The sequence below is a fragment of the Bidens hawaiensis genome, unplaced genomic scaffold, assembly GCF_021521415.1.
Source record: "Bidens hawaiensis isolate Kalapana, Puna unplaced genomic scaffold, B.hawaiensis_p1.1 tig00020769_1, whole genome shotgun sequence".
Lineage (NCBI taxonomy): Eukaryota > Viridiplantae > Streptophyta > Magnoliopsida > Asterales > Asteraceae > Bidens > Bidens hawaiensis.
Window position 1 is genome coordinate 3,042 of NW_027505018.1, and position 26,199 is coordinate 29,240.

General features: G+C 41.4%; 1 protein-coding gene and 1 pseudogene across 2 annotated transcripts; both read left to right on the plus strand.

Annotated features, from left to right (window-relative positions):
- The first annotated feature begins 722 nt into the window (after positions 1-722).
- LOC143609929 (B3 domain-containing protein At3g19184-like) lies at positions 723-4,158 on the plus strand (annotated as a pseudogene). Its single transcript, XR_013149499.1, has 6 exons — positions 723-866; positions 940-1,038; positions 2,541-2,572; positions 2,667-2,831; positions 3,561-3,767; positions 3,847-4,158. The product of XR_013149499.1 is annotated as a B3 domain-containing protein At3g19184-like (transcript).
- A 2,600-nt stretch (positions 4,159-6,758) lies between these two features.
- LOC143609916 (uncharacterized) lies at positions 6,759-21,387 on the plus strand. Its single transcript, XM_077084536.1, has 10 exons — positions 6,759-6,912; positions 6,987-7,183; positions 7,283-7,321; positions 9,028-9,046; positions 13,366-13,385; positions 19,908-20,397; positions 20,465-20,570; positions 20,857-20,956; positions 21,037-21,181; positions 21,266-21,387. The coding sequence occupies exons 1-10, from the start codon at positions 6,759-6,761 to the stop codon at positions 21,385-21,387; spliced, it is 1,392 nt and encodes a 463-aa protein (XP_076940651.1).
- The last annotated feature ends 4,812 nt before the right edge of the window (positions 21,388-26,199 follow it).

A 26,199-nucleotide genomic window follows, 5' to 3' on the forward strand; every position in this document is an offset into this window, starting at 1 on the left:
AATTAATTTAGATTACAACATGAACATCCGTTATATTTTTTATTAAAACCTAAGTGTTGAAGTTAAATAAATCATTAGCAACGATAGATTAATGGAAGATCATATCATTTTATATTATATTACCTTGATAGCTTAAATCAAAATTGATCATGGTTGCTAGTTGTTGAATGTAAAAAAATAAGATTTGAAAAAAAATATGATTGAATGGATGTCGGTTAATAAGTTACTCTATAAAAAATGGGGATTGGTAAATTTATATAAAACATGTTGAATATTCCGGTTCTTCGGTTCCAAGTCTAGAACAGCCGGTTTTACCCGGAACCGAACCGGGAACCGTTTAATGCAAATTCTGAGAACCGAGAACCGAACCGGTATACACATTAGCGGTTCTGAGGCACCGGTTCGGTTCCGGTTCCTCGGTTCTGACGGTTCCAAACCGTTTTTTGCTCACCCTAAGTGACCCGATTTGAGAAAAATATACATGAGTGACCCAATTGGAACAATTTTGAAAGTTAGTTACTATTCTATGAGATATTCCCGTTAAGTAAAAATAAGCCACCCCAAACAAACCCTAAATAAAATCATATTTCAAAAAAAGTTTTTTTGTTGGTATTTGCTTATCAAGACACTTATTCAAAAATTCAAATCTTTACTTAACCGCCCAGCCACAAACACTCTCCATTCTTTCTCTCCTTAGCAAATCCAGATCGAAGGTTTGGAAAATGGTGGCTCGGAAGAAAGTTGTAAACTATGAAGATTCCCGACAGAAGCGGTTGGAAGAAAACAAGAAACGAATGGAAGAACTGAAACTCAGTGTTTTAGCTCATTCTCTTCGCACCACCATTTCAACCCCTAAACCATCCCCTGTACGTTTACAATCATACTCTATATTTCATCCATTTTGATGATTAAATTATGTGCTTCATGATTTGATTGCAGATGAAGAAGGTGAATCGGACGCCTCGGAAGCCTGTGGATTTGTCCGCTGTCAGGCGGTCCAATCGTGTAGCTGATAAGCCACCTGCTAATTACAAAGAAGTACCACTCATTTCTTACTAATAAGACTCTTTATTATTATTAATTAATATTGTTGTCTCTTGTGTTCCCGAGTTTCATTTAACGAGTGCTTGTAAATTGGGGTTGATCATGTTTAGGGGCCATTAAGATGCAGTAAAATTTATGTTTATAGGTTATTATTGTATGATATCAGATGGTTGAAAATGGTAATCAAAATGGTATTGGGGAACTAAGGTTACATGTTTTGTAGTTGGGGGTGTTCAAGGTCTGGTTATGTCCATTTTGACTGAAATTTTGGACCCAGTTGGACTGAACCTGGCATTGAACCGGTCTGATTATACCGACTTAATGAGACCGGGAAACCGACATGGGTGATCATGGTCAGTAGGGGTGCAAACAAGCCGAGCCCGAGCTTATAAAGCTCGAGATCGGCTCGTTTCGTAGTTTATCAAGCTCGAGCTTGGCTCGGGATTGGCTCGCTTAATATTTATTAATTAATTTTTTATATATTTATAAATATATCTGTATATTTATTTTCATTATAACTTTATATATAAAATAATGTATGTTATTTAGTTATTTTTTTCATAAAATTATATATCAATTAATAACTATTATGTATATATATGTGTGTGTGTGTTTATTAATATATACATATATTTATAAAAAGTATATAAATGACATGCTCGTTTAGGCTCGCGAGCCGGCTCGAGCTCGATAACTGAAGCTCGGGCTCATTTATTAAGCGAGCTTTCTTTTAGGCTTGAGCTCGGCTTGGGCTCGTTTAAGCTCGGCTCGATCGGGCTTTTTCACGAGCCGATTTCGAGTAGCTCGTGAGCAGCTTGGCTCGTTTGCATCCCTAATGGTCAGACTGGATTTCCAATTCTTTTTATTTTTCATTTTCCCTTCTTCAAAATCTCATTTTCTGATTCATTTATTACTCAAAGCTTCATATTTTACTTATTATATCTTAGTATTATATTGAAGTTGCAAATACACACCAAAACATCAGGTATTTTTATGTTTTATTTTGTATTAAACACACACCAAAACATAAGGTAGTTTTGAATGTTATATTATTTATGACGCTATTCGGTTATTAATTCCGGTTCTACCAGTAAGGTTACCGGTTCACTGTATAGTCCGGTTATGAAAACATTGGGTTCAGGAAATGACAAACCAAACTGGTAGAGCAAGATTGTGTGGGTGGCTTTATATGCAAGTTTAGCAATTTGGCAGTTTGAACCTGTTTTTTAAAATCTTTTTTCAAGATGGTTAGTTTGTATTCAAAATTTTAAACAGTCTAAGTTACAAACTGTTAATCCACCTAAAATGAACCATATAAATCTCAAACTGGTCGATTTGCTTTGGTTAGAACGTTTTTTTATCAGAACCCTTAGTTGTAGTTATAATAAGTTAACATGCTGCATTCTGTTGTTTGATAATATGATACTTTATCCCTTCACAGTATCTTCCTTTCTTAAACCTCAGTTATTGAAAAATTTTCTGAATTTCAATGACAGGTCCCGATCGAGCCTTTGGGAATCCGTAGGAGGTAAAACTAACTCGATCTGGTATATTAAATAAAAATATATGTGACCTGGAACTAACTATGCCATGTGTTCATGAATCATGATGGTATTCATCAGCTATGGCAAAACTGTAAGGGATTTATCAAATCGAGTATACGCCTCGTATGAAGATAGAGAGTATGCTACAGGAGAGCTGATGAACTACACTCCACTTTGGAATCCGATTTCCCAAGCTTTGTGAAGCCAATGCTTCAATCCCATGTCTCGGGTGGATTTTGGCTGGTGAGATCAAAACACATATAGTTTATACCAATGTTGATATGATATGATAGTATGGTCTAAGCCTGGCAACATGGGTGGATTGGGTAACGGGTCAAAATGGGTTTTGACCAAATGGGTCTGGGTCAAAACGTCATGTTTTAGATAGAAGATGGGTATTGATCAAACTGGGCTCGGGATGAAAAGAGTTGTTTTGAGAAAAAAATATCAAAATTGGTTCGCCCATTATAATTTGAATCAACTGGCCCGTTGTAGGTGTAGGCACGGCATTTTGGGTTCAAACTGGTCTTCTAAAACCGTTTAGCTTGAATGTTTTGGCCCCCCAAAATGTCCCAAAATAATGATTTGGGCGGGAAACTTTGGGCCTAAATTTTATGTCAAATAATTAATTGATTATTATGCATTCAGATCTAAATTTTTTTTGCTTCACCATTTTATTAATTTCTAATAAATCTCCTAAAGTCAGTTTTTCTTTTTCGATTACAGTTTGCTTATTTTGGTTTGGTTTTTGGTTGGTTGCGGACTCGAAACCAACTGAAAAGGCAGTGTTTTAAAAAAACAATAAAACCAAACCGTCAGTTTTTTATTTGGTTCGTTTATTTTGCTGATGAACCAACATGCAACTTTTTCACTCAAATCAACCCATACATGAAAATCAAGTCATGATTGTCACCTTATTATGATCATAAGATAATATACTAATAATAAACCTTATAAATGTTAAATCTTCAGGGTCTACCTGTCCCTTTCTGCAAGAGCTACCTACCTAAACGCGATGAAGTAATGACATTGGTGGATGAAGACGAGGCGGAGTGGAAAACAAGGTACCTTCCTAGGAAAACAGGACTTAGTGGTGGTTGGAAAGGGTTTGCTGAAGATCATAAACTAGCTGATGGTGATGCATTGGTTTTTCAACTTATAAAACCGACAGTTTTTAAGGTTGTATCCTTCATCACTTTTAAAGTTGCCCTCTTTTTCATTATTGAAAGTTACTGACACACTCTGCATTAAAATTTAGGTTCACATTATTAGAGTGAATGAAGCTGAAGATAGCAAGGACGCTTAAGACGCGACAAGCTGTCATTTCGGAAGAAACAGAAAAATGTTCTGTTTTTGTAGGGCATGTGCTAGATCATTGATCAATGGTCAATCTTTTGTTAAATTATATGTAAACTGCTTCATCTTTCACTCATTAGAAAATTTGTTCTGATTAATCTCAAAAACTGAATCCAGAAATCCGGTTTTAACTTAAAATGATAATGTAGTTTACCGGTGATTGTGTTACTTGTAACTTGTTAAACCTTAGTTTTCACATGTTTTAAAGAGGATAACCTATAGTTTATATAAAAAATAGAAATTTTTACAAATATAAGTGTATATGATTGCAGTTTACCGAGGGTTTAATAAAAACTGATGAATTGGAAGTTAGAATTAACGATTAACAACAGTGGAACTTAGCAAAAACGAAGAGGAATTGAGTCGCAAACACTGGTTTTTTTAGGCTGACTAGTTTGGTTTTGAAACTGGTTTTCATGTGGAAAAGTTCGATTTGAAATTGGTTCTGGTTAAAACTGGTTTTTGTCAACATAAGTCAAAACAAGTTTTTAACCAAATCGGGTTAGTTTTGAGACTAGTTTCCTAGTTGAAAAAGTTTGGTTCGGTTTGAAATCGAATCTTGCCTAAAACCGGTTTGTTATGGTTCCAAACAAGTTTTGACAAAGGAGTTTTCAAACCGATATCAAATTGGTGGTTTGGTTTCAAACTCCATCCAATTAATGACCATAATTCCCCTCTATTTTTTTAATTGTGCAAATGAAGGCAAATAATTAATCAGCGTTTGAATTTTGTTTATGAAAGTTAAATGTTATTATAAAGTTTTTAATTCAAAAATATCTAAGAAAAATGTATGGTATTATGATGAAAAATTGAATGATAAAAATAAGTTAGTTTAGTTAAAGGGCATAAATGCACACACTGTTTGACATTTTAGTAAAATATAAATAAACAGGCTTATTGATAATAAAATTGTTAAATTATGTGTTACGATAACACGATTTTAAGGGCCATTTTATGATTTTATGACTATTTCAATACCCCCAAAATATTATTGGCCCTGTAAATAAATATACAAATACTAGTTTGATCCTCCCGTGTTATGGGAGTTTATTTAAAGTTTTGTTTTTAATCATTTTGCTATTGTATGATTATATATTTTATTTTTAACGTAGTTCTGTTTTAATTTAATACATATATATTAGTTTGTTATTATATTTTTTAATGTTTGGGTTTTATCAATTAAGATGTTTAGGTTTTTTAGATTTTTAACGAACAAACCTAAACAAACACGAGCATGTTGATTTTTTTAAATGTACAAACATGAACACAAATATTTGTCTAATGAGAAAAAGGGGTGTTGATGTAGTTGACAATGGTGGGTAGTATCGGAAGTTAACCGACGATGGAGATGATAGACCATCAACGGAGAACATGTAAAGCAGATAAATTAAGTTAGGGTTTGATGATGAAAGTGTTTATCAATAAATGAGATCTTATAACCCATTTGAGGGCTATTAGAGTTTGGTAAGACCCATAACCCGTGAAAATTATTCTTTGATGATTAAGTGGTTATTTTACAAATAAATGAGATGTTATAACCCGTTTAAGGGTTATCCGGGTTTGGTGAGACCCATGACCCGTGAAAATTATTGTTTGATTTTGAAATAGTTTTACAAATAAATGAGATGTTATAACCCATTTAAAGACTATTCGGATTTGGTGAGACCCATATCGCGAATTCGGGTCAAATGCATGAGAAGCCCCCATTTATAAATCAAACAATCTAGTGGCTCTAGAGAATGGGGGACAACCTGAGAGCGACACGTAGAATTTCATGGTAGACAATTATATAGATAGTTGCAACTGTCGTCGGAGGCTTTGCTTCATCATCGGTGTATCTTCTTCTCTCTAATCTTTCTTTTTGTTTGAGAATTAAAATCTATTTTACTATTACAAATCCACAAAACCCAAATGTTTTGCAAAGCTATGGTAGGGTATGAGAATGGTAAAATTTAGACGGCCTTACAGAATAAAGTTTAATTTAATAATATACATAATAACATACCTTATGAATTCATTAGATATAAATAATGCTAAATAAAAAATTTTATAATTCATAAATATATAAAAACATCATTTAGTAGGAATTCTATAAATGGTAATAGTATTACTTAGCATTCTAGTTGGCTACTCTAGTTGAATGACATGTGGAATAATGATTTTGTTTTAATAGTATAGGTAGATGTAAACAAACTTCTAGCTAACAAAACCGAACCGAGCGTACGTTTGCTCGTGTTTGGCTCGTTTACATAGTACAAACTACAAACTGAGCCGAAACTTAAGGAGCATTTTTCAAGCGAACGTTGAGTGGTTTGGATAGCCCTAGTTCTGGAGTACACTAGAAATCAAATTAAGTATATGAAGTATTTTTCTAGTGACCTTTTGATTGTAGGTAGATGCAATCAAAGACTGAATCTTTTTAAATCTGATTTGTCTTCCTTTACTGTCTTCACTACTTAGAAAGTAGCAAGAAATTTGATCATATGGAATAAGATTTACTTATGTTAAGTTTTAAACGCGCCATTAATTTTTTTAAAAATTTTTCAGTCCTGTTTAGATGTAGCGTATAAAAGGTCGGGTTAGCAACAAGTAATGCATTATATGTTTTTGTTTAAATTAGAGAATCTTGCATGTTGGTGGCGTACACCATGTTCTTATAGTGTATCATTTGTCGAATTTCAGATACTCTTTTACTAATTCGGCATGGATATTGATTTTGATGATCTGATTTCAACTGATACTGCAAATACTGGTATATAAATCTTTTATCTCTACCTTATTTTTGATAATTTGTTACGCCTACTTTACGCTTCAATGCTGAGTATTATTGATTTCTCTGTTGCAGCAAAAACCGGTATTAAGTTTCAACCAAAAGGCAGACCCAAGCCTAAACCAAAACCTAACTCTGCAAAATCACAGTTTGTTGAGGCTGCTGCGAATGACTTTCTTTCGGAATCTACAACAACTGGTCAGTTAAGGGCATTGTAAAACTCATTCTGTTAAACAAACACATATATAATCTATCTATTTTTTATGATTCAGTGAACTTGCCACCATGCTCGGAGACACTAACTGTCGATGTTTCAGTGGGACCCACAGAACCTGAATTGATGAATATTACTAATGCTTCCTCGAACTTAGGAAGTATTGCAGAGGTAGATCCTTTAACAGGGGTGGAAGGTGCTATTATTAATGATAATGATGGTTTTCGGATAGAAAATTTATCATCAGGATCAAAGGTGAATGAATACATGAGTCCTATTTTTTATTATTTTTTTTAATTTATTTGAAAGCCTCATGTCAATAAACTAATAATTTGTGAATATCTTCAAATTCAGGAAGCAGAAAACTCCCTTTTTGGGGAACCTTTTGACATTGTGGCTCAGTCGATAACTGGGTCTGGTAAATCCACTTGTTACATTTATGTGGAAGGCTTATTCTTGTTATGTTTGATCTTTAACGGGTCAAGCAGAAAAATGAAAAACAATAGCTTAAATGATATCATGTCAAACGGTTGAAAGTCGCCCAATGGATATTTTCATTGCTTAAAACCTTCTAAATTGAAGAAACACTAGGTGACCCCGGCAGATTACGGATAATCTTAGGGTTAAGTAGATGTTTCCCACGAGGGTTAGGTCCGGCAAAGATGGTTATTCTTCTTGACCTGCAAAACAGACACCGTGAGCTCGTCACTGAAAAGGGGGGGGGGGTGTTCCTCCTTGTGACCACCCTCCGGCGTGAGAATCAGACTAGATTGCTCTGAATATAAGTGTATATTGAGAGATAGCTAGAGAGAAGATAAGATAAGATGCCGATACCGTTCCAAGGTGTTGGAGTATTTATAGCCGAAGGTAGGTTTCCAAGCAGGTACGGCCAGCTGTATAATATTCCTTTTCCACCAACTACGGGCTATGTACGTGCCACGATGGGAGTTGGTGGGTAGGCAGCGGCTGATAGTGACATGGCCGGCTGTATACTATTCCTTTTCCACTAACTACGGGCTATGTACGTGCCACGATAGGAGTTGGTGGGTAGGCAGCGGCTGATAGTGACATTTTGTACTAGAGCGTGCTCCTCCTTGTACGATTGTCGGTGAGCTGTCACCCTGTGATTGGTTCATGGGCTGCTTTGGTCAGATCTTGTCTATTTTGTCCATACCTTGCCAGGTATAGTACAAAAGATCTTCCAGAAGCGTACGGACTGGCTCTTTTGGGCGGGAATATTCCCGCCTTGCTCATTCCTTCTTCAGGTGACATTGCTGAAGTATAAGAGTTAGTGCCTTATGCGTGTAGCCTTACTGTTAGTGCGGGTAGCCTTCCTTCTTGGCTTGTACTCATAGCTGCGGGAACAGGCAGGGTACTGTACCAAGGGAGGCTTTCCTGCGGGAACAACTGGCTTACTGCGTGTAAGGTCTTCATCTCTCAGAGCATGGTGGGTCCTGCGGATCCAGTTGGTCTTTGCGCAGACGTACCTCTTCAAGGTGAGTCTTGCGGGTCCAACTGGGCTTTGCGGGGACCTACCTCTTCAAGTCCCCCAAGTCCATTGTTCTTCTCATGAATTGTTAATAAGTGAGGTGAACTTTTGGACTTTAAGCAATGGGTTTTTAAAGAGGTTTTTGTTTTTTAAGGTTTTCCGTGGGGATTCTTCCCGCAGTTTTCCTAATGTCACTTGCAGAAATTCCTGACTTTTCTGCATGATCTTTGGTTATGATACGGGTAGGTGTTTAACCTCTTCGCAAGTCGGGAGCGTTGAGTTTCATTTGTATAGGCTCTTCACTAGGTTTTGGTAGTTTTGGACATTGTGATCAGTTATGCTAAACCACCAATTCCGCCTTGAAGTTTCACACAAGCTAGTTCTCAACGTTCCCACCATGCGGAGGTGTTATTTCCCTTTACGCAAGCATGGCCCATAAGATCCTTCTTGGCTTCAATTCCCTGCAAGTGATAAGTATGTGAAGGGTTTCGCCTTGACACTGTACCCGCACTTGTCTTATGGTTTTTTGCTTCCCAAGGTAAGGGGGTATATTCCCTCTTATTCTTGAATCTTTTTTGAATCTTTTTGAAATTTGAAGAGTTGGTGAAAGGATAAGAACCGTCCAAACGGTTGAAGTGACGTTGGCGTCTCCTGACGGTTTCTTCTAACAGTTTCAGGACGTGCAGGAAGTTATGGCGACGTGACAGTATATGGTCATTCCAGACGCTTTTTCAGGCGCGTGGGTGCAAGTTTTCGGGCGCGTGGGCGCGAATTTTACGGCACGCGTCCTTTCGACAGCTGTTGCCGGCTTGCTCTTTTCCACGTGTCGCCGTTTTATTGCACCTGCGCTTTCTCTCTCCTCCGCATTAAATTCATCGCATTCATTGCGATGAGTATATAAAGGGGGGAGAGGGTGCATTTCAATTCACACCTTCACTTCACTCTTCTTCTAAGCGATTTCCGGCGAATACTCTAACTTTTCTGTCGAGCATTCTCCTGAAATCGTTCTCTTTCATACCCAAAACATGTCTTCTATTCATGATCCTGAGGTTACTGCGGAGGAGTCCGATGTATACCCCGAGAACCCGATGTCCGCGTCTGACAAGGACAACAAGAGTACTGCTGGCGAGTGCCAGTGTGCTCTTTCTGTCGATCTATACAACTATATCGTCAAGAAGTTCATGCTCGATCCTTACGAGCCTGAGTTTTCGGAGCCTCACCAGACGGTGTATGATGCCCCCAAGGGCAAGATAGGGGTTTATGCCTCATTCTTCATGTATGGGAATCTCAGATTCCCATTAACGAAGTTTGTATACTGTGTTTTGGAGAAACATGGTGTACACTTGACGGAGGTACACCCAATGGCGATCGCTAAGGTCCGCCATTTCGAATGGGTGTGCCACATTCTGGGCATCGAGCCCCGTGTCGACCGCCTGATGACCTTCTACTCCTGGAGGTGCATCCAGGGCTGGTATACCTTGGTCACTCGGATCAAGGGTTTGAAGATCTGCGCTACCGAGCGCAGTCTTCGATCTTGGAAACGAGAGTTCTTCTACATCTCTGCCCGCGTCGTCCCCATTGCGATGACGTTCAAGAACGGGAGAGCACTCCCCAACCTTCACGCCTCCAACTATCAGGAGACGGAATGGTTTACCAAGATCTCTCAGATCCAGACTCCGGTTTACCGTTTTGCGGAGTCTGGGATGGTGATGCTCGGGATGAGCCGGGTATGGAAGGATGCCGGTTCTGGGACGCCGCAAGTACCTATCATCCTCGAATACGGTTCGAATTCTACTCCCTACGGTATGCTCCGTCTTTTGTGCTGATTTAGGGTTTTTCTTCTAACTGTTTCTTTCTTTTTATTTTCAGAGGGAAACAACTTACAATCGCTTCTGCAACCGCGGGAGACTGGTGGTCCCGCTCGACTGGGTACTCGTGATCTCGACGAGAACGAGTTGCCCATTTTGGAGCAAACGGCGGATAGGTTCGTGGAGGTCTACCCGCCGGGCCACGAGATTTTGAGCGCCACGCGGCCAGGTAAGGGATTCTTTAACCCTCGCCCTCTTCATGCTGAAACCTCTGTTGGAGTTCCTCTAATTTTGTCATCTTCTGATGAGGAATCCGCAGATGGTCTTTTCTTCGTGAGGAAGAAGAAAGCTGCCGGCGTGAAGGGCAAGGCGAAGGTTACCTCCACCGCCGATCAGGGAAATCGGTCTGATTCGGAGACCGAAAGCGAGGAGGCGGTGGGGAACCCTGGTGAGACCATTGTCTCGGAGGTTGGGACAGCTGTCACCTCCGAGCAGCCAAACGTTACGACGGTGACTGGCGTGAAGATGCCAGTTCCATCGAGTTCGTCCCCGCCCGTCAGAACCTTCAAGCTTAAGAAAACCCGTAAGTATAAATTTTATTTATCTTTCCCGCATTTCTTTTCGCCGTTGTTTCTAATATTTTATCTTCATGCAGGCGTGGATGCAACCGCATTCCAGAGTGGTGTGGGCGGAAGCAGTTCTGGACCCACGACGATAGGTTTGGTCAACCTATCCGAGGCGATGACCCAGGCGGCTGCGCCTGTTTCCCGTGTTGGTTCAATTCCTCATCCCGTTGAGTCAACTGTTCCAATTATGTCGTCATCTCCGCCGGCTGTCAGTGCCATCTTCACCGCATCATTCACTGAGCCGGCGGTGATTTTTTCTGCGGGCTCCTCCGCAGCGGTGGCCACGGTTGTGAGTTCACCTCCAGTGAGTTCACCTCCGATGGTCTCTACTGCGGCGGCTTCTACCATGCCTTCTCCGGCACCGACGACTACCTCGTCCATGGCCGGTTCATCAGGTATGTTCAGGGTTGGGGCTTCTAGCCAATCTTTGCCTCCTTCCCATCTCTTTGACCTCTTGGATGGATATCCTTTAGGTTCAGGTGATGGGTTTGGTGGCTACCGGCCTGTTACTGACCCTACAGGTGCGTGGGGTTCTTTTGGCCTATTATCTATTTTTATCATTTTTTCCTAACTGTTTTTTTTTTGTTTTTTTAGTTTCGGATTCCAATGAGGTGTATGTTCCACGGTGGAACATCCGCTGGGGAACAACCCTTCGAACGGCTGTGGACTGCGTCGAATGGGCGCGCCATGCCGCCCAAAGCGGTGCGTTGGGGGAGGCAATGGCTAGCTACCAGGAGGGTAGGCTAACCAATGAGCTCCGAATTCTCCTTGCTCGGATGCAGCCGCGCGTCGAGTTGCTTTGTCGTGAAAACGACAAGTTAAAGACGGCGCGTAGCCTGGAAGTGGCTCATGCGCGAGCAATCCGGGAGGAGAATAAGAGGCTTGCCGCCATTGCTGCAGAGAAGGAGATAGCCTTCAAGGACCTTGAGGTCGAGGTCCGGGCCAGGCATGAGGCCCGTTCCAAGGCTACCAAAGCTGTTAACGAACAGCTTAGGTTGGCTAAGGAAACTGCGCGGAACGCGACCGAGAGGGCCACCAAAGCTGAAGCCATTGCTGAGCCTCTGCGCGCCGAGAATGAGGAGCTTAAAGCCAAACTAGAGAGGCTTCAGCAGGCTCATGATGCTTTGGCCTTAGAAAATGCCAAGAAACTCCAAGAGCTCCTGGACCAGAAGGGTATGCTTGATCGCACTGAGCGTAAGCTGAAGGGCGTTGAAGAGGCTGCTGCAAAGGATGTGTTGCTTGCCAGCCTCAACAAAAATGAAGCCGAACGCGCCCGTGATCAAGCTCAAGCCACCCTTCAGGAGGCTCTGACAAATAAGGAATGGCTTCTGCGAGAAGCGTTGCCTCAGGTATGCATAGCTTCATAATTTCTTTACGCTTTTCTTTATACTTAGAAAAGTTTTTGATATATATATTTTTGTTTTTTTTTGTAGGTTGTGCATCGGATCTTCACGAACACATCTTATGACGATGCCATGAGCGCAGCCCTCAACGCTTCTCATGAGGATGGGGAAAAGGCTGGTTTCCTGCTTGGTCTGGGGTTTGTTGAGAAGGGCATCCCGCCTTCCAACTTTCCTCTATATGACGTGGACACTGAAGCTGCCTACGACCAAGCAGTGAACCAGTATGCTGCATTCCCGCATCCGGTGGTGGAGAAGGTGAACGAGATTGCTGCTGCTGATGATGGGCTAACTATTCTCAAGGCTTTCCTTGAACCACCACAGCCAACTGATGGTGCGGGTTCAAGTGGATTTGGAGGGAGTGGTCCTGAAGTTTGAACCTTGAGATCCCTTCCCACCATTAGGATAGATTTATATTTTTGTAGGCGGGTAGATACCCAACTATTCTTGTAATGTCTGAATTTTTATGGAATATAAATGTTTTGTTAATGCCTTGCCTTGTAAACCTTATATGTTTTGCTCATGCATATTTTAGTTTAACTTAGCAACTTTCTAAGTGTTTTGAATAAGTTAACCTGTCAACGTGGTACCAAGTTTTGCTTCCTCTATCATGATTGTGCGGGTAAGACCGTCACTTTCACTTAGTAGGATGGCCAAACTTTACCTATATCTGACCTGCGTGAAGGTTTTCCTCATCTTTTCCTTAGAAATTTTTACCGTTTTTATGTTTATGCGGGTTTTGCCGCCTTCCACACGCAACGACTTACTTCTTTCCACATTTATGCGGTGAATACCGGCATATCAGTGTGGAAAGTTCATAAGTATAAAGGTAAGGCTATCAACACAATGTGATAAAGGAGAATCATTTCCACTAGAAGTGGCTCCAGGCCTTTTCTTTACAAGTTTGGAATTGATCTACATGTAACATTTGCGTAATTGAGTTCCATTCCATGTTCTTGGGATGGGGGTGCCATCGAGCCTTTCGAGCCGGTATGCGCCCTTTTCCAAAACTTCTTTGATAATATATGGCCCTTCCCAGACCGGGGCCAGCTTTCCTGGGCGTTCTTGGTTCGAAGCCTCGTTGTTACGCAGTATGTAGTCTCCGACATTGAAGTTGCAGAGTTTTTCCCGCGTGTTGTAGTACTTTTGCATTTGTCGCTTGTAGTTCTCTTCACGCGCTGCGGCTAAGTCTCTGCGTTCTTCGGTTAGCATAAGGTCTAACCGTCTTTCCGCATCATTGTCTTCTGGTTGAGTCAAGACCCTTGGTGAGGGTAGACCAATTTCGACCGGGACCATGGCTTCAGTGCCATAGGTGAGGCTGAACGGGGTTTCTCCCGTACTTGCCTTTTTTAGCGTTCTGTTTGCCCAAAGGACGTGTGGAACTTCGTCCACCCAGCCGGATCTATGTTCCAAGAGTCTTTTCTTTATGCCGTCGACGATGCTCTTATTTGCTCTTTCCACCTCACCATTACCCTGCGGGTGTGCCACTGAGGTAAAGGTGTGGGTGATTTGAAGTTCTTTCAGCCACTTTTGTAGCTTCTTGTCAGCAAAGTTGGTGCCGTTATCGCTCACCAAATTATGTGGAAGTCCAAAACGACAAATAATAAATTCCCAAATAAATTTTTTGATATGTTTTGCGGTTGTTTGGGCTAAGGGTTTTGCTTCTATCCACTTGGTGAAGTAATCGTTAGCTACCACTAGGAACTGAGCGTTCCCTGCTGCTGTGGGAAATGGGCCCGTCACATCGATGGCCCACTTCTGAAATGGCCATGAAGAAGTGACTGGAACAAGTTCATTTTTCGGGCGATGCGTGTTGGGTGCGTAGAGCTGGCAGGACCTACATTTTCTGATGTATGCCAGCACATCCGTATGCATCCCCGGCCAAAAGTATCCCGCGTTGTTTAGCTTAGCTACAACTGCACGTGGACCTGCGTGTACTCCATAGATGCCTTCGTGTACTTCCCTTAGGAGGTAGTCAGCATCTTGGTCGTCCACGCATCTTAGGAGTGGGCCAAGAAAATTACGCCTGTAAAGTATGTCATCAACGAGTTGATAGTTCAGTGCTTTACAGCGTATCTTTCTTGCCTGTGCTTTTGACTCTGGTAGTATACCCGCCGCAAGGTAATTTATGATTGGTGTCATCCACGTTTCCGTACCGGTTTGGATGACACAAATTTCCTTGTGCGGGACTGACGGTGCTCCAAGGAGTTCAACGCGGATGTTCTTTCCCAGGTGGGTGAAGGCTAACGATGCAAGCTTGCTTAACGAATTCGCAGATTTGTTTTCGCTTCGCTTGATGTGTATGACTTTGCAATCGTTGAAATCGCGCATAAGGGTTTTTGCTTGTGCGAGGTACAGGGCCATTGTGTCGTTAACGGCCGTGTACGTCCCGTTTATCTGGTTGGCTACTAACATGGAATCCACGTGGGCTTCCAGGTTTTTCACCCCCATCTTCCGCGCAATTCTCAACCCGGCCAGGAATGCTTCGTACTCCGCTTCGTTATTCGTACTTGGAAAATCCAGTCGAATAGCGTAAGTGTACTCTTGGCCTGCTGGGTTGGTTAGTTTCAACCCTGCGCCTGAACCCTCGTTGTTGACTGCTCCATCAGTGTAGAGTCGCCAGGCATCATCAATGTCCTGTGCTGGAGAGGGTTGAGCCTCTTCCTGGCACTCTTTCTCCCGCGAAGCGGGGACTTCTGCAATAAAGTCGGCCAAGACCTGGCCTTTTATGGCTGGTCTTGGCTTGTACTTTATCGCATATTCTCCCAATTCTATTGCCCATTTGGCTAGGCGTCCTGACAATTCGGGTTTGCCTAGAACGTTTGCAAGTTTGAAGTTGGTGAGAATGGTGATTGGGTGACCTTGGAAATACCGTCTTAGCCTGCGCGAAGCCTGTACGAGCGCTAAGACTATTTTTTCCAAAGTAGAGTACCGGGTTTCTACGTCTGTTAAGACGCGGCTAACATAGTAGATGGGCATCTGGATGCCTTTTCGTTCTACTAGCAGGACTGCCCCGGTTGCTCTATCTGTGGCGGAGAGGTATAGGATTAACTCCTCCCCCGCTTCTGGTGCTGTGAGCGTTGGGAGTTCGATCAAGCGTGACCGAATCTCTTGAAAAGCTGCTTCCGCTTCTGGTGCCCAGCGGAATTGCGTTTTCTTTAAACAATTTCTCAATATTGACACGAATGGGAACGACCTATCCGCATGATTCGCCAAAAAGCGGTTAAGTGCGACTAGTCGTCCATTCAGTGTCTGAGCTTGTTTGATGGTAGTAGGTGATTCCATTTTGATAATGGGTTCGACCTTTTCAGGGTTCGCTCTGAAGCCATCTTTGGTAACGATGACTCCTAAGAACTTCCCTTCTTCCATTCCAAAAGAACACTTGCTCGGGTTGAGCTTCATGTTTATCTTTCTGAGCGTGTTGAAAGTTTCCTCGATGACTTTCAACATCGCTTCTGGCTCAAGGCTTTTGATGACCAGGTCATCCATGTAAACTTCCAAGTTTCTCCCAATTTGGGCATGAAACTCTTTGTCCATCAGGCGTTGGTATGTGGACGGGGCATTCTTAAGTCCGAATGGCATCATTTGATAACAAAACGTGCCATCGGGCGTCCGAAATGCGGTTTTGTCCTGATCGTCAACGGCCATGTGGATTTGATGGTATCCCTTATACGCATCAAGGAAGCATTTAAGGCGAAACGGTGCTAACGAATCTACCTTAAGGTCAATTTCGGGTAACGGGTAACAATCTTTGGGGCATGCTTTGTTTAGGTCTTTGAAATCTATGCACATGCGCCATTGTTTGTTAGATTTCGGTACCATGACGGGATTTGCATCCCATGTTTGATATTTACTAACGCGTACGATGCCTGCGTCAAGGAGTTCCTTGACTTGGGTTCTACACGCGTTAGCCTGTTCCGCTCCCATTACTCGACGCTTTTGTATGAACGGCGTAAAAGCCGGGTCACACTTGAGCTTATGCTCTATCTTACTTCAAGGTACACCAGTCATGTCAGCTGGTGTCCACGCGAAGATGTCAGCGTTTTTCTGCAGTAAGCGTTTGAGTAAGGTGCCTGTGGGATCGGTGATTGTTGGACCAATGGTAACAGCCTGGTCAGGGTATTTGCCATTGAAGGCCCATTCTTCTGGTTCGGTAATGGTTGGTTTAGCCATCTTTGGTTTGGGTTTAGATGAGACAGATACGATGCATACCTGGGGAATACCAGTGATCATCGCTACACCCTCAGCTGTTGGCCAACCCATCATGCCGTGGATTGAAGACACCACGGCATTGAATCTTGCCATCTCATCTCTCCCGAAGAGAATGTCGTATGTGTGGTGTGGCTTCCTCATTACGATGAAGTCCACGTCTTCTGTGCGGGAGTGTTTCCCGTCCGTGAGAGTGACGGGGAAAGATAGGATACCCAGGGGGTGTTTGTGCTGCCATCGAACCCTTCCATCGAGGCGTAGACCGTTTCCAGGCGTTCTTTGTCTTCGTCGTCTAGCTTGTCGAAGAACTGCCTGTACATGACCGTTGACGAAGCGCCGTTATCAGCAAGAGTGCGGGAAGTGATGTAGTGCCCCAGCTTGCTTTTGATGACTATAGGGCCTTCTTTGTTGGGCCCTCCTGGCACTCCCGGGAAGCGTACTTCAGCTTCCTTCCACGCACATGGTTCTGTCGTTCGTCGTTTTCTTCCTCTGACGTTGCCATGAACCATGTGGATGCTGATGTCGACGGGCTTTCGTCCATTGCCCTTGTACCGATTATCATTCCTCCCTCCGTTCTTGATTGATGCCACGAGGTGTGTAAGTTTTCCATCTTTGACGAATGTTTCGACAATATCCTTCAAAGATGTACACTCCTCGGTGGTGTGGCCCTTTGTCCCGTGGAAGTCACAGGATTTGCTCTGATCAGCGTTATGGCGCTGTCGGATCGTTGGAGCTTTTGGCCATGGGAGTTTCTCGGTGGCAAATATCTCTGTGACGCTTTTGGTGAGTGGCGTCCATCTAGGGTTCCGGTTTGATGAGTGCGTGTTATCCCTTCCGCCTAATAGAGGGCGAGAGCTGGATGAGGTGTCAAAGTTTACCCTTGACTGCCAAATACCAAGCTTCCTCTTTTTGTTTTGTCGGGCGGTGCGGACATTATTCTCTCTGGTCCTTTACGTGTAGAGGTTTGTACTCTGGGGAAGATTCCTACCCAGTTGCTTCTCCGTTTCGGCAAAGCCTTTAGCTGCCGTCATGATGGCATCCCATGTGGATGGCATGCCATCTTTACCCGTCAATGTGCGGATAAGCTCTGGGTATTCAGCGCCGTGGATGAAAGCGGCGCGAACGAGATCTTCACTTATGGTGTCCAGACTCAGCTTCTTTGTGTTGAAGCGAGTGATGAAGTCTAGCAAAGATTCATCCTCCTCTCTAACGCAGTTGAGGATCGTCCACTGCTCTTCAGTATATTTTCTCTGTTGACTGAAGTGCTGGCTGAACTTGTGCTGGAAGTCCGCCCGATCATAGATGTGGTGGACCGGTAGACGATCAAACCACGCCCTGGCCGCTCCGACCAGCGTCATCTGGAACATATAACACCACGTGGGTTCCGTCCAGTTGCTGACGGTTGCCCCCGCTATGAATCTGTTCAAGTGATCGTCTGGGTCGGATATGCCATCATAAGTGCCGATGTTGGACATCTGTTTGGCACTCTTCGGGGCGATTGCTTCCGCAATGTCCCTTGCAAACTTGGACGTTCCCGCATTTGCAACAGTTGGCCTGAAAGTTTTGGAGAAGTCACATGGGTTTCCCCCCGCGTTCCTTGGTTTAAAGGTTTCTTCAAAATTTCTTCTCGGCTGGAAGTCCGTTTCTTTACGCTTCCCTTTCGCCCTATGACGAGGGTTTGCGTCACTGTCGGACTCCTCCCAATCATCGTCCAAGTACTCGCAATCATTGCTCATGTTGAGCTGTTGTCGAGTGCTTCCGAATTCGTCATTGACCTGTTGGAGTGAACGTAAACGTTCATCCAACTCAGCTTGGAATTCTTTCTGACGTGCTTCCGCCCAAGCTTTAACTTGATCCAGTGTTTGGCGGGGAAGCCTTGTCTGTTGTTTCTCCAACTGGGTATCAATGAATCCCAGGGGAGGAGTGTTCGTAAAAATTGTGTACTCGCCGGTGTTCCCCCCAGTAGCTGGGGTTGTGGTTACCGGAGTTTCATGGTCACTCGGTGGCCTTGGCATAGGAGTAACCTTAACTATCTTTCTAGAGGTTTTGAAAAAACTGAGAAAAAGAATTAGTTCTAGCTTTATGCACGGATGGCGCCAATGAAGAAACACTAGGTGACCCCGGCAGATTACGGATAATCTTAGGGTTAAGTAGATGTTTCCCACGAGGGTTAGGTCCGGCAAAGATGGTTATTCTTCTTGACCTGCAAAACAGACACCGTGAGCTCGTCACTGAGAAGGGGGGGGGGGTCCTCCTTGTGACCACCCTCCGGCGTGAGAATCAGACTAGATTGCTCTGATATAAGTGTATATTGAGAGATAGCTAGAGAGAAGATAAGATAAGATGCCGATACCGTTCCAAGGTGTTGGAGTATTTATAGCCGAAGGTAGGTTTCCAAGCAGGTACGGCCAGCTGTATAATATTCCTTTTCCACCAACTACGGGCTATGTACGTGCCACGATGGGAGTTGGTGGGTAGGCAGCGGCTGATAGTGACATGGCCGGCTGTATACTATTCCTTTTCCACCAACTACGGGCTATGTACGTGCCACGATGGGAGTTGGTGGGTAGGCAGCGGCTGATAGTGACATTTTGTACTAGAGCGTGCTCCTCCTCGTACTATTGTCGGTGAGCTGTCACCCTGTGATTGGTTCATGGGCTGCTTTGGTCAGATCTTGTCTATTTTGTCCATACCTTGCCAGGTATAGTACAAAAGATCTTCCAGAAGCGTACGGACTGGCTCTTTTGGGCGGGAATATTCCCGCCTTGCTCATTCTTTCTTCAGGTGACATTGCTGAAGTATAAGAGTTAGTGCCTTATGCGTGTAGCCTTACTGTTAGTGCGGGTAGCCTTCCTTCTTGGCTTGTACTCATAGCTGCGGGAACAGGCAGGGTACTGTACCAAGGGAGGCTTTCCTGCGGGAACAGCTGGCTTACTGCGTGTAAGGTCTTCATCTCTCTGAGCATGGTGGGTCCTGCGGATCCAGTTGGTCTTTGCGCAAACGTACCTCTTCAAGGTGAGTCTTGCGGGTCCAACTGGGCTTTGCGGGGACCTACCTCTTCATAAATCATTTCACTAAAAAGGCTAAGTTACTAATACTATTGAAGTAATGTGTAATTTGTAAACATGTCGTACTAATTATTCATAAAAAAGGTTAGCTGCATGGATGGTCTAGGGGGTAGGCCATGTTGCAATTGCTTTACAAATTACAACTTTAGACCAACTGTTTGCACGAACATAATGCCATTGGTCCCTGTAACGGTCGGAGGTTAACTTTTTCTGTTAAGTGCATGTGAGTTGACTAAAATACTCTCTGACATTATATAATTAAATAAAAAATAATACATATTAACGATAACCTGTTTTGACTTGTTTGCAAACTCACTCAACCGACCCACTTCGTGCTTCTGTTATATTTAAAATCAGGACCAATGGCTAGCAATTTAAGCCCAAGGCACAGACTCGTAAAGTTAAACAGATTGCTAACAACTATGATCAGGATGTGGGGCATGTTCAACACGAGCAAAGTATACATTCAGTTCCTTCTCAAACTGACTTTATGGAAAACGAGCATGCTCCTTTATTTACTGATTCAGTTCCAAAAGAGACGATCTCTGACTTCCATATGGTCGATAAATCAATTAGTTTGACCGAAATTTCCCAAATGGATTCGGTTAATGAAGCTCGTAGATCATCAGAGAGATTAACAGGGCATGCAAGTAAAGCACTTCATATTGATATCGATTTTGTACCGGAAAATGAGTCTTTAGTTGATAGAAATAAAAGCAAGTGGAAGTCTAAGTCAAAGTCAAAAAAACCCGTTGATGAGAACAAAAAGCCCGTTAGAAAATGTAAAAAGGCCACAGAGGTTCAAAATGAGTTAACCGAAGTACCCAAAAAGAAATTCTCACATAGCACAAAACGAAATGATAGACGAGGTAAGTATTTCTAATTGTTGTACAACTACAATTAGTATTAATTATTAATTATGTTGCTCTTTTATAGTGAACCCAGAATTACTTAAAATACCCGAGGATGAACTTGAGTTGCATATGCATACCTTCCCCTTAAAGGATTTAATCAGGCTAAGAGAGCATAAGAACAGATGGAGGTACAATTTATTTGTTTATTTATTCTTTTAGTTTTATTGAATGTTATTTATAATTTTATATCATATCTATCAGTAACCTTATTTCTTCGCGTCAGAGAACTATATACCCCTTAAAATTTACATAATATCATACATACTCATACAGTCATGCCCTTAATATTATGATTTTCGGTAGACAAAGGAAGCATCTTCATCGAGAACAGATGTAACAGATGATAGGTACTGATTGAATATAGATATGTTATCTATCAGGTTTGCAAATAATGATAATATTATGGTTTTGCAGTGAGTATGCAGAAAATGCAACCTACTACAATTACCGAACACACATGAAAACAACCGCGATCATGAAATGGACAAAACAAGATACAGAACTATTTTATGAGGTAACACAATCGATAAGCGTATAATTTATTGCTATAATAAACATATACTTTCCAGTTTGCTTATTAATTACAAAATGCAGGCTATTCAGGAACTTGGGATGGATCTATCGATAATAAAAGAACTTTTTCCGGGGCGGACTCTCAAGCAGATAAAATCAAAGTATATAAAAGAGGACAAACAAAATCGTTTAAGGATTGAAAGCGCGTTAAACACTCGTGCTAAAGGTAACATCTATATATTATACTGTATTGATCAAAAGAAATTTATGTGATTAAATTTGCCTAAATATATTATTTTGCTATTTTCAGATCATTCTCATTATAATTTTGTAATTGAGCAGCAGCAGCTAAAACAAGCTCAAGCTCGGGCAGAAAATGAAGATTCTGAGAACGATGACCCGTTTGCTAACGTCAACGTACAGGCTTATTAATTTTTTTTATTTTTTAAATTAAAATTATGTGTTGACAATGATAATGGTTTCTAATTATTTTTAGACAAAATGGCAAAACAGGTCCTTTATGTTTTCATGGTTTTTCAATAGTCGTCATTTGGAAAACTTAATGACTGAAATCATATTCTATGTTTCCAAAATGTTGTACGTTACGTCCTTTTCCACTAACCCAGTTAGATTTTTTCGTTAACTCTCATCACATGAGATGCACGTGAGGGTATAAACGTAATTTCATCTCCCAGATCATTTCCCCCCTTTTATAACACCCCCCGGTCTTCTCCCTCATTCGATTAGAAATTAGGGTTACCAGCCATTATCAAATTGGGGGGAATTACGAGCCGTGAATGATGGTGTTCTGTGAATGTGGTAAAGAAGCCGTGATTAAAACCTCTTGGACGGATAGAAATCCAGGTCGTCGGTTCTACTCATGCCCTGTCCAGGTACAATTTTCTATTTCTCTTCTTGAATTAGGGTTCTGTGAATGTGCTTAACACGAGTAATTATATGTTTTTGCTTGAAATTAGGGTTCAAATTGCAAATTTATTAGATGGTTTGACCATAAAAAGTGTCAAAGGTGCATGGACATCATACCTGGTCTTCTCAGAGCTAAGAATGTCTTGAGGAAGCTAATAATAGTCTTGAAAAAGCTAAGAACAAGCTTGAGGAAGCAAACAAGAATCAGGGATACAAAGCAAGCAAAATGAATATGATGTTGATTGCTAGTTGGATATGTTTCATAATCTATGTACTTTTGCCCTAAATGAATGTAGCTTTTGTTTAGGTTAATAAGGTGTTTGTGTTGTCTTGTATTGTTGACTGTTGTTGTTGTTGACTTATGACACCATCCTAATGTAAGTTTTTTAAGGTTGATTGCCCTTTTAAGGTTGTATTGGTTGTTTTTTAGGTTCTAATTGTTAATTTTGACTACACATTTGCATTTGACAATGAGTTTGTGTATGAAAAAACCAAATGTGCATTGCACTAGGCATATGTTGACTGCAAATAACCAACTTTGACTGCACTAGACACATTTTGACTGCACTAGACATATGTTGACTGCAAATAACCAACTTTGACTGCACTAGACTCATTTTGACTGCACTAGACATATGTTGACTACAAATAACCAAAATGGGACTGCACTAGACATGCTGAATGCAATAACCAAAATGTGAATGCAATACAAAGTCAAAAAACATCAACCAAAGTCATTACCTCAATTAGTCAAAGACATTCACTAGAAAGGGATTACATAAAGTAAAATAAAGAGACTACCAAAGTCATTACATAAACCATTCAAATAAAGTCATTACATATCCAAATTCAAAACACCAAATGTAACACCACGTCTTTTACCCTGTAAGTTTATGCCTAAATATACTAACTTAGAAAGTATAGGGACCAAAAATGTAAATTCTAAAATCGTATCCCTTCGCGGTACTCGACGGGGTAACACTCAACCCATCGCGTAGTGCGATGGCCTTGATGAGTCAGTGGAAACGTGTCCAACAACGTGTCAACACGTGGCACGATATGACAGGCCACGTGTCACCACCGCATAAGGTGGCGTAAAAGTGCGGCGCCGCGATACGCGACGGGTCCCACGAAACCCATCGTGTACCGCGATGGGGTCCTGAATTCGTCTATAAAAGGGGGTGACGGGCATGAGCTCCATTCATCCCAAACACACCTCCATTTACACACACTTAACCTCGAAAGGCGTGCCCCGTTGCCGTAACAAGCCGACGTGCTGTTTTCTCGTATTTCATGCAAGAAACGAAGTTATAATCAAGTAGCAATCACTTAAGCGAGTAAATCAAGATCCTGCCTTTTTCTTATTATCAATCTAAGCATCCGAATTAAGGTAGGAGTTATGTTTAAGTTATTTGAATTATAGCTTAGACTATCAATCGAGGCTATGGCCTTTAACCTTGATCGTATTTTACAAACATTCATTCACAATCAAGTTTTCATAAAATGTTACTTCATGATTAAGTAATGTTAAACAAAAGATATATTTTGACGGACATGTAGTAACTGGAAGGGGGATATCACTAGTAATAAGTTTCTTGCCTAAGGAAAAGTAATTCGTATAAATCCCAATCAACCGAGGGACCCGTTTACTTACCTAGAGAAACTTACCAACGTGATAGAACCTATTAGGCCAAAGCATGCTATATCAAACGTCACATAAAACAAGTGTTTTCATTCACAATCAAAGATAAACGATTTCAAGGTTAAGCTTAGCAATAATAGCTTAATCAAAACATCATTCAAGTATTTATACAAACCTATTGTGTATAGGTTAATATCATTCACAATCAATCAATCGATCAGTCAAGGTTTTCAACACCGACGATATAGGTGAATACGTCAACCTTTTCAATCAGTCAAAACATATTTATACTCAATGAGACGAACGGGTGTTTGTCTTAACGAGTCAATCAATGTCTACATGAGATCATGAAATCTCTAAAACGTTATAATACAAAATAGAGAATAAAATCAACTTAGACCGAATACGCATGTGTCTGGATCCAAACATAATTGTTAAAGCTCAATCAATCAATCAAAGGCAATGAAACCGTGAGCTTAAACGGTCATGACCAGTTCTCAGTTTAGGGCCATTTGGCTCGGGGAATACCGTTGTGTGTGTAGGGCAGTGCTACATATACCGGAAGTAGAAATGCTTCCGCTGAGATTGTCAAGAAAACTATGTTTGTATTATAATCGTCATTCAAAACGTTTTATTGAGTCATACGTGTTCACCAGCATATAGCTGACGTATTTTTCCAACCCATTGCAGGTAGTTAAGCATAAGTAGCATTAACAAGGATTGGAGTCTTAATAAAGATAGAATCGCGTACAAGATGGCTCCATTTTTAATATAAAATCCTTGTAATATGAAAACATATCGTTTGTAAACAAATACTCGGGTATTTAATTCCCGAGTAAATTTTCAATGTAAATTAATATTATATTCAACCTAAAGTTTTCTGCTAAAATTAACCCATAAACTCTTATATATTTACAAAACAGGTACCAACTTGTGGTCACACACCTAGGCTCTAAGTCGGGGTGTGACACCAAATTATATCCTAAAGTCATTAATCCAAGTTCAAAAAACCAAATTACCAACATCCAAACTACCAACATCCAAACATACATTAACACATACATGAACTAAATCACATTCCAAAAGACAAATCATCCTTACATCCTGCCCAATCTTCCAGAAGACCAATCACCTTGCCTGCTTGCATGTCCTTATGTTGTGTCATGTGGAGCCACACTTTGAACAAGCTCATTTGGTTTCTTTCTTTGACAACTTACCACCTTGAGTCAAGTCCTCTAACTCAAATGCTGATCTCTTCCTAGCCTTCTTTGGTCTACCAACTTGTTTGTTATGTTTGGGAGGAGTAAGAGCTATAGGAACTTGAGACTTTGGCTATAAGGGCCTGCCATTGATTGGATTGATCTTGAAAGAATAAACTTGTCTCTATGTGTCCATTCTATGCACTGGATTAACCCAGCTTTCCACTGCACCAACCCTTCCACCATTAAGAGCCTTGTGCCAAATTGCTGCCACCACATGTTCACAAGAAATACCTGGGTTGCATATATAACATAGTTCAAACAATTGCATAACTTAAACACTACCAACTACCCAACTAACTACATAATGAAATACAATAGACAATTGCATACCTGTCAGCTCCCACCTTCTGCATGTACATGTCCACTTAACCAAATCAACAACTATTTGCTTACCTGGTCTGCCACTAACCTGATATAGATCTCCCCCATTCCACTTAACAGTATAATGTGTTGCATTTGTCCTGATTTTTTCAACTCAGTGGTGGCAGTGGGTGTAAGCAACCCTTCACTCTTGTCTATAACCTCCAAAACATTCACTATCCTTCTCATTAAGTATTCCCTTATGTATTCAAGTGCTGATATGATTGGCATGTCTCTGCCTTCCACAATCTTACCATTAAAAACTTCACACATGTTGTTAATCAACATATTAGACACTGCCCTCCCTATGAACAAATCAAAGTAGTTGACACATTAAAGATGACAGTTGACACATGACACAGAGCTAAACATGATAGTTGACACATTAAAGAGATAAAGTACATACCTGAGAAGTGTGACTTAGATCAGTGTTTAGGATGAATGTTGGACAACCACAAGTGGGCATCCGGGTTGAATGCTTTCAACTCATCCATTGTTGTCTCAAATTCAGGAATTGTTGTTGCATAAGCACACTTATATAACAGATCTTTGTACAACTTCCCTCTATAAGTTGCTTTAAAGTTCTCATGAATATGCCCAACACAAAATCTGTGCTCAGCACATGGAAACAATTTTTCAATAGCAGGAAGAAGGCCTTGTTCAAGAAAGTTACAACTTGAATCCAGATATAGTGCAGTGTACAAGAAAGTTATAACTTAAAAACAAAAACAAACTAAATAACATACCTTTTGCCTATCACTCATGAAAGTGAAACATGAGTCTGGACCCAAATCCAGATCATCTTCTAAGTTTTCTAGGAACCAAGCCCAGGAGCTGAGATTTTCTGTCTCTACAACTGCAAAAGAAACTGGGTAGATTCCATTATTTGGGTCAACTCCAACTGCAGATAAAATTTGACATGGGAATGGTCCTTTCATGAATGCACCATCTAAACCTAGTAGATCCCTCCCTATTGCCTTAAACCCTTGCTTTAAAGCACCAAAACAAACATAGATCCTTTTGAACCTTCTAGTTGGTAGATTTGTGTCAGTG

Bases quoted from the DNA above. Each gene is read 5' to 3' on its own strand.
- LOC143609916 (XM_077084536.1), top strand. From the start codon at position 6,759: ATGCTGAGTATTATTGATTTCTCTGTTGCAGCAAAAACCGGTATTAAG. The intron at 13,386-19,907 runs GTTGTAGTACTT...TAGCAATTTAAG, and splicing joins TTGCAGAGTTTTTCCCGCGT to CCCAAGGCACAGACTCGTAA. The intron at 20,571-20,856 runs GTACAATTTATT...ATGGTTTTGCAG, and splicing joins GAGCATAAGAACAGATGGAG to TGAGTATGCAGAAAATGCAA.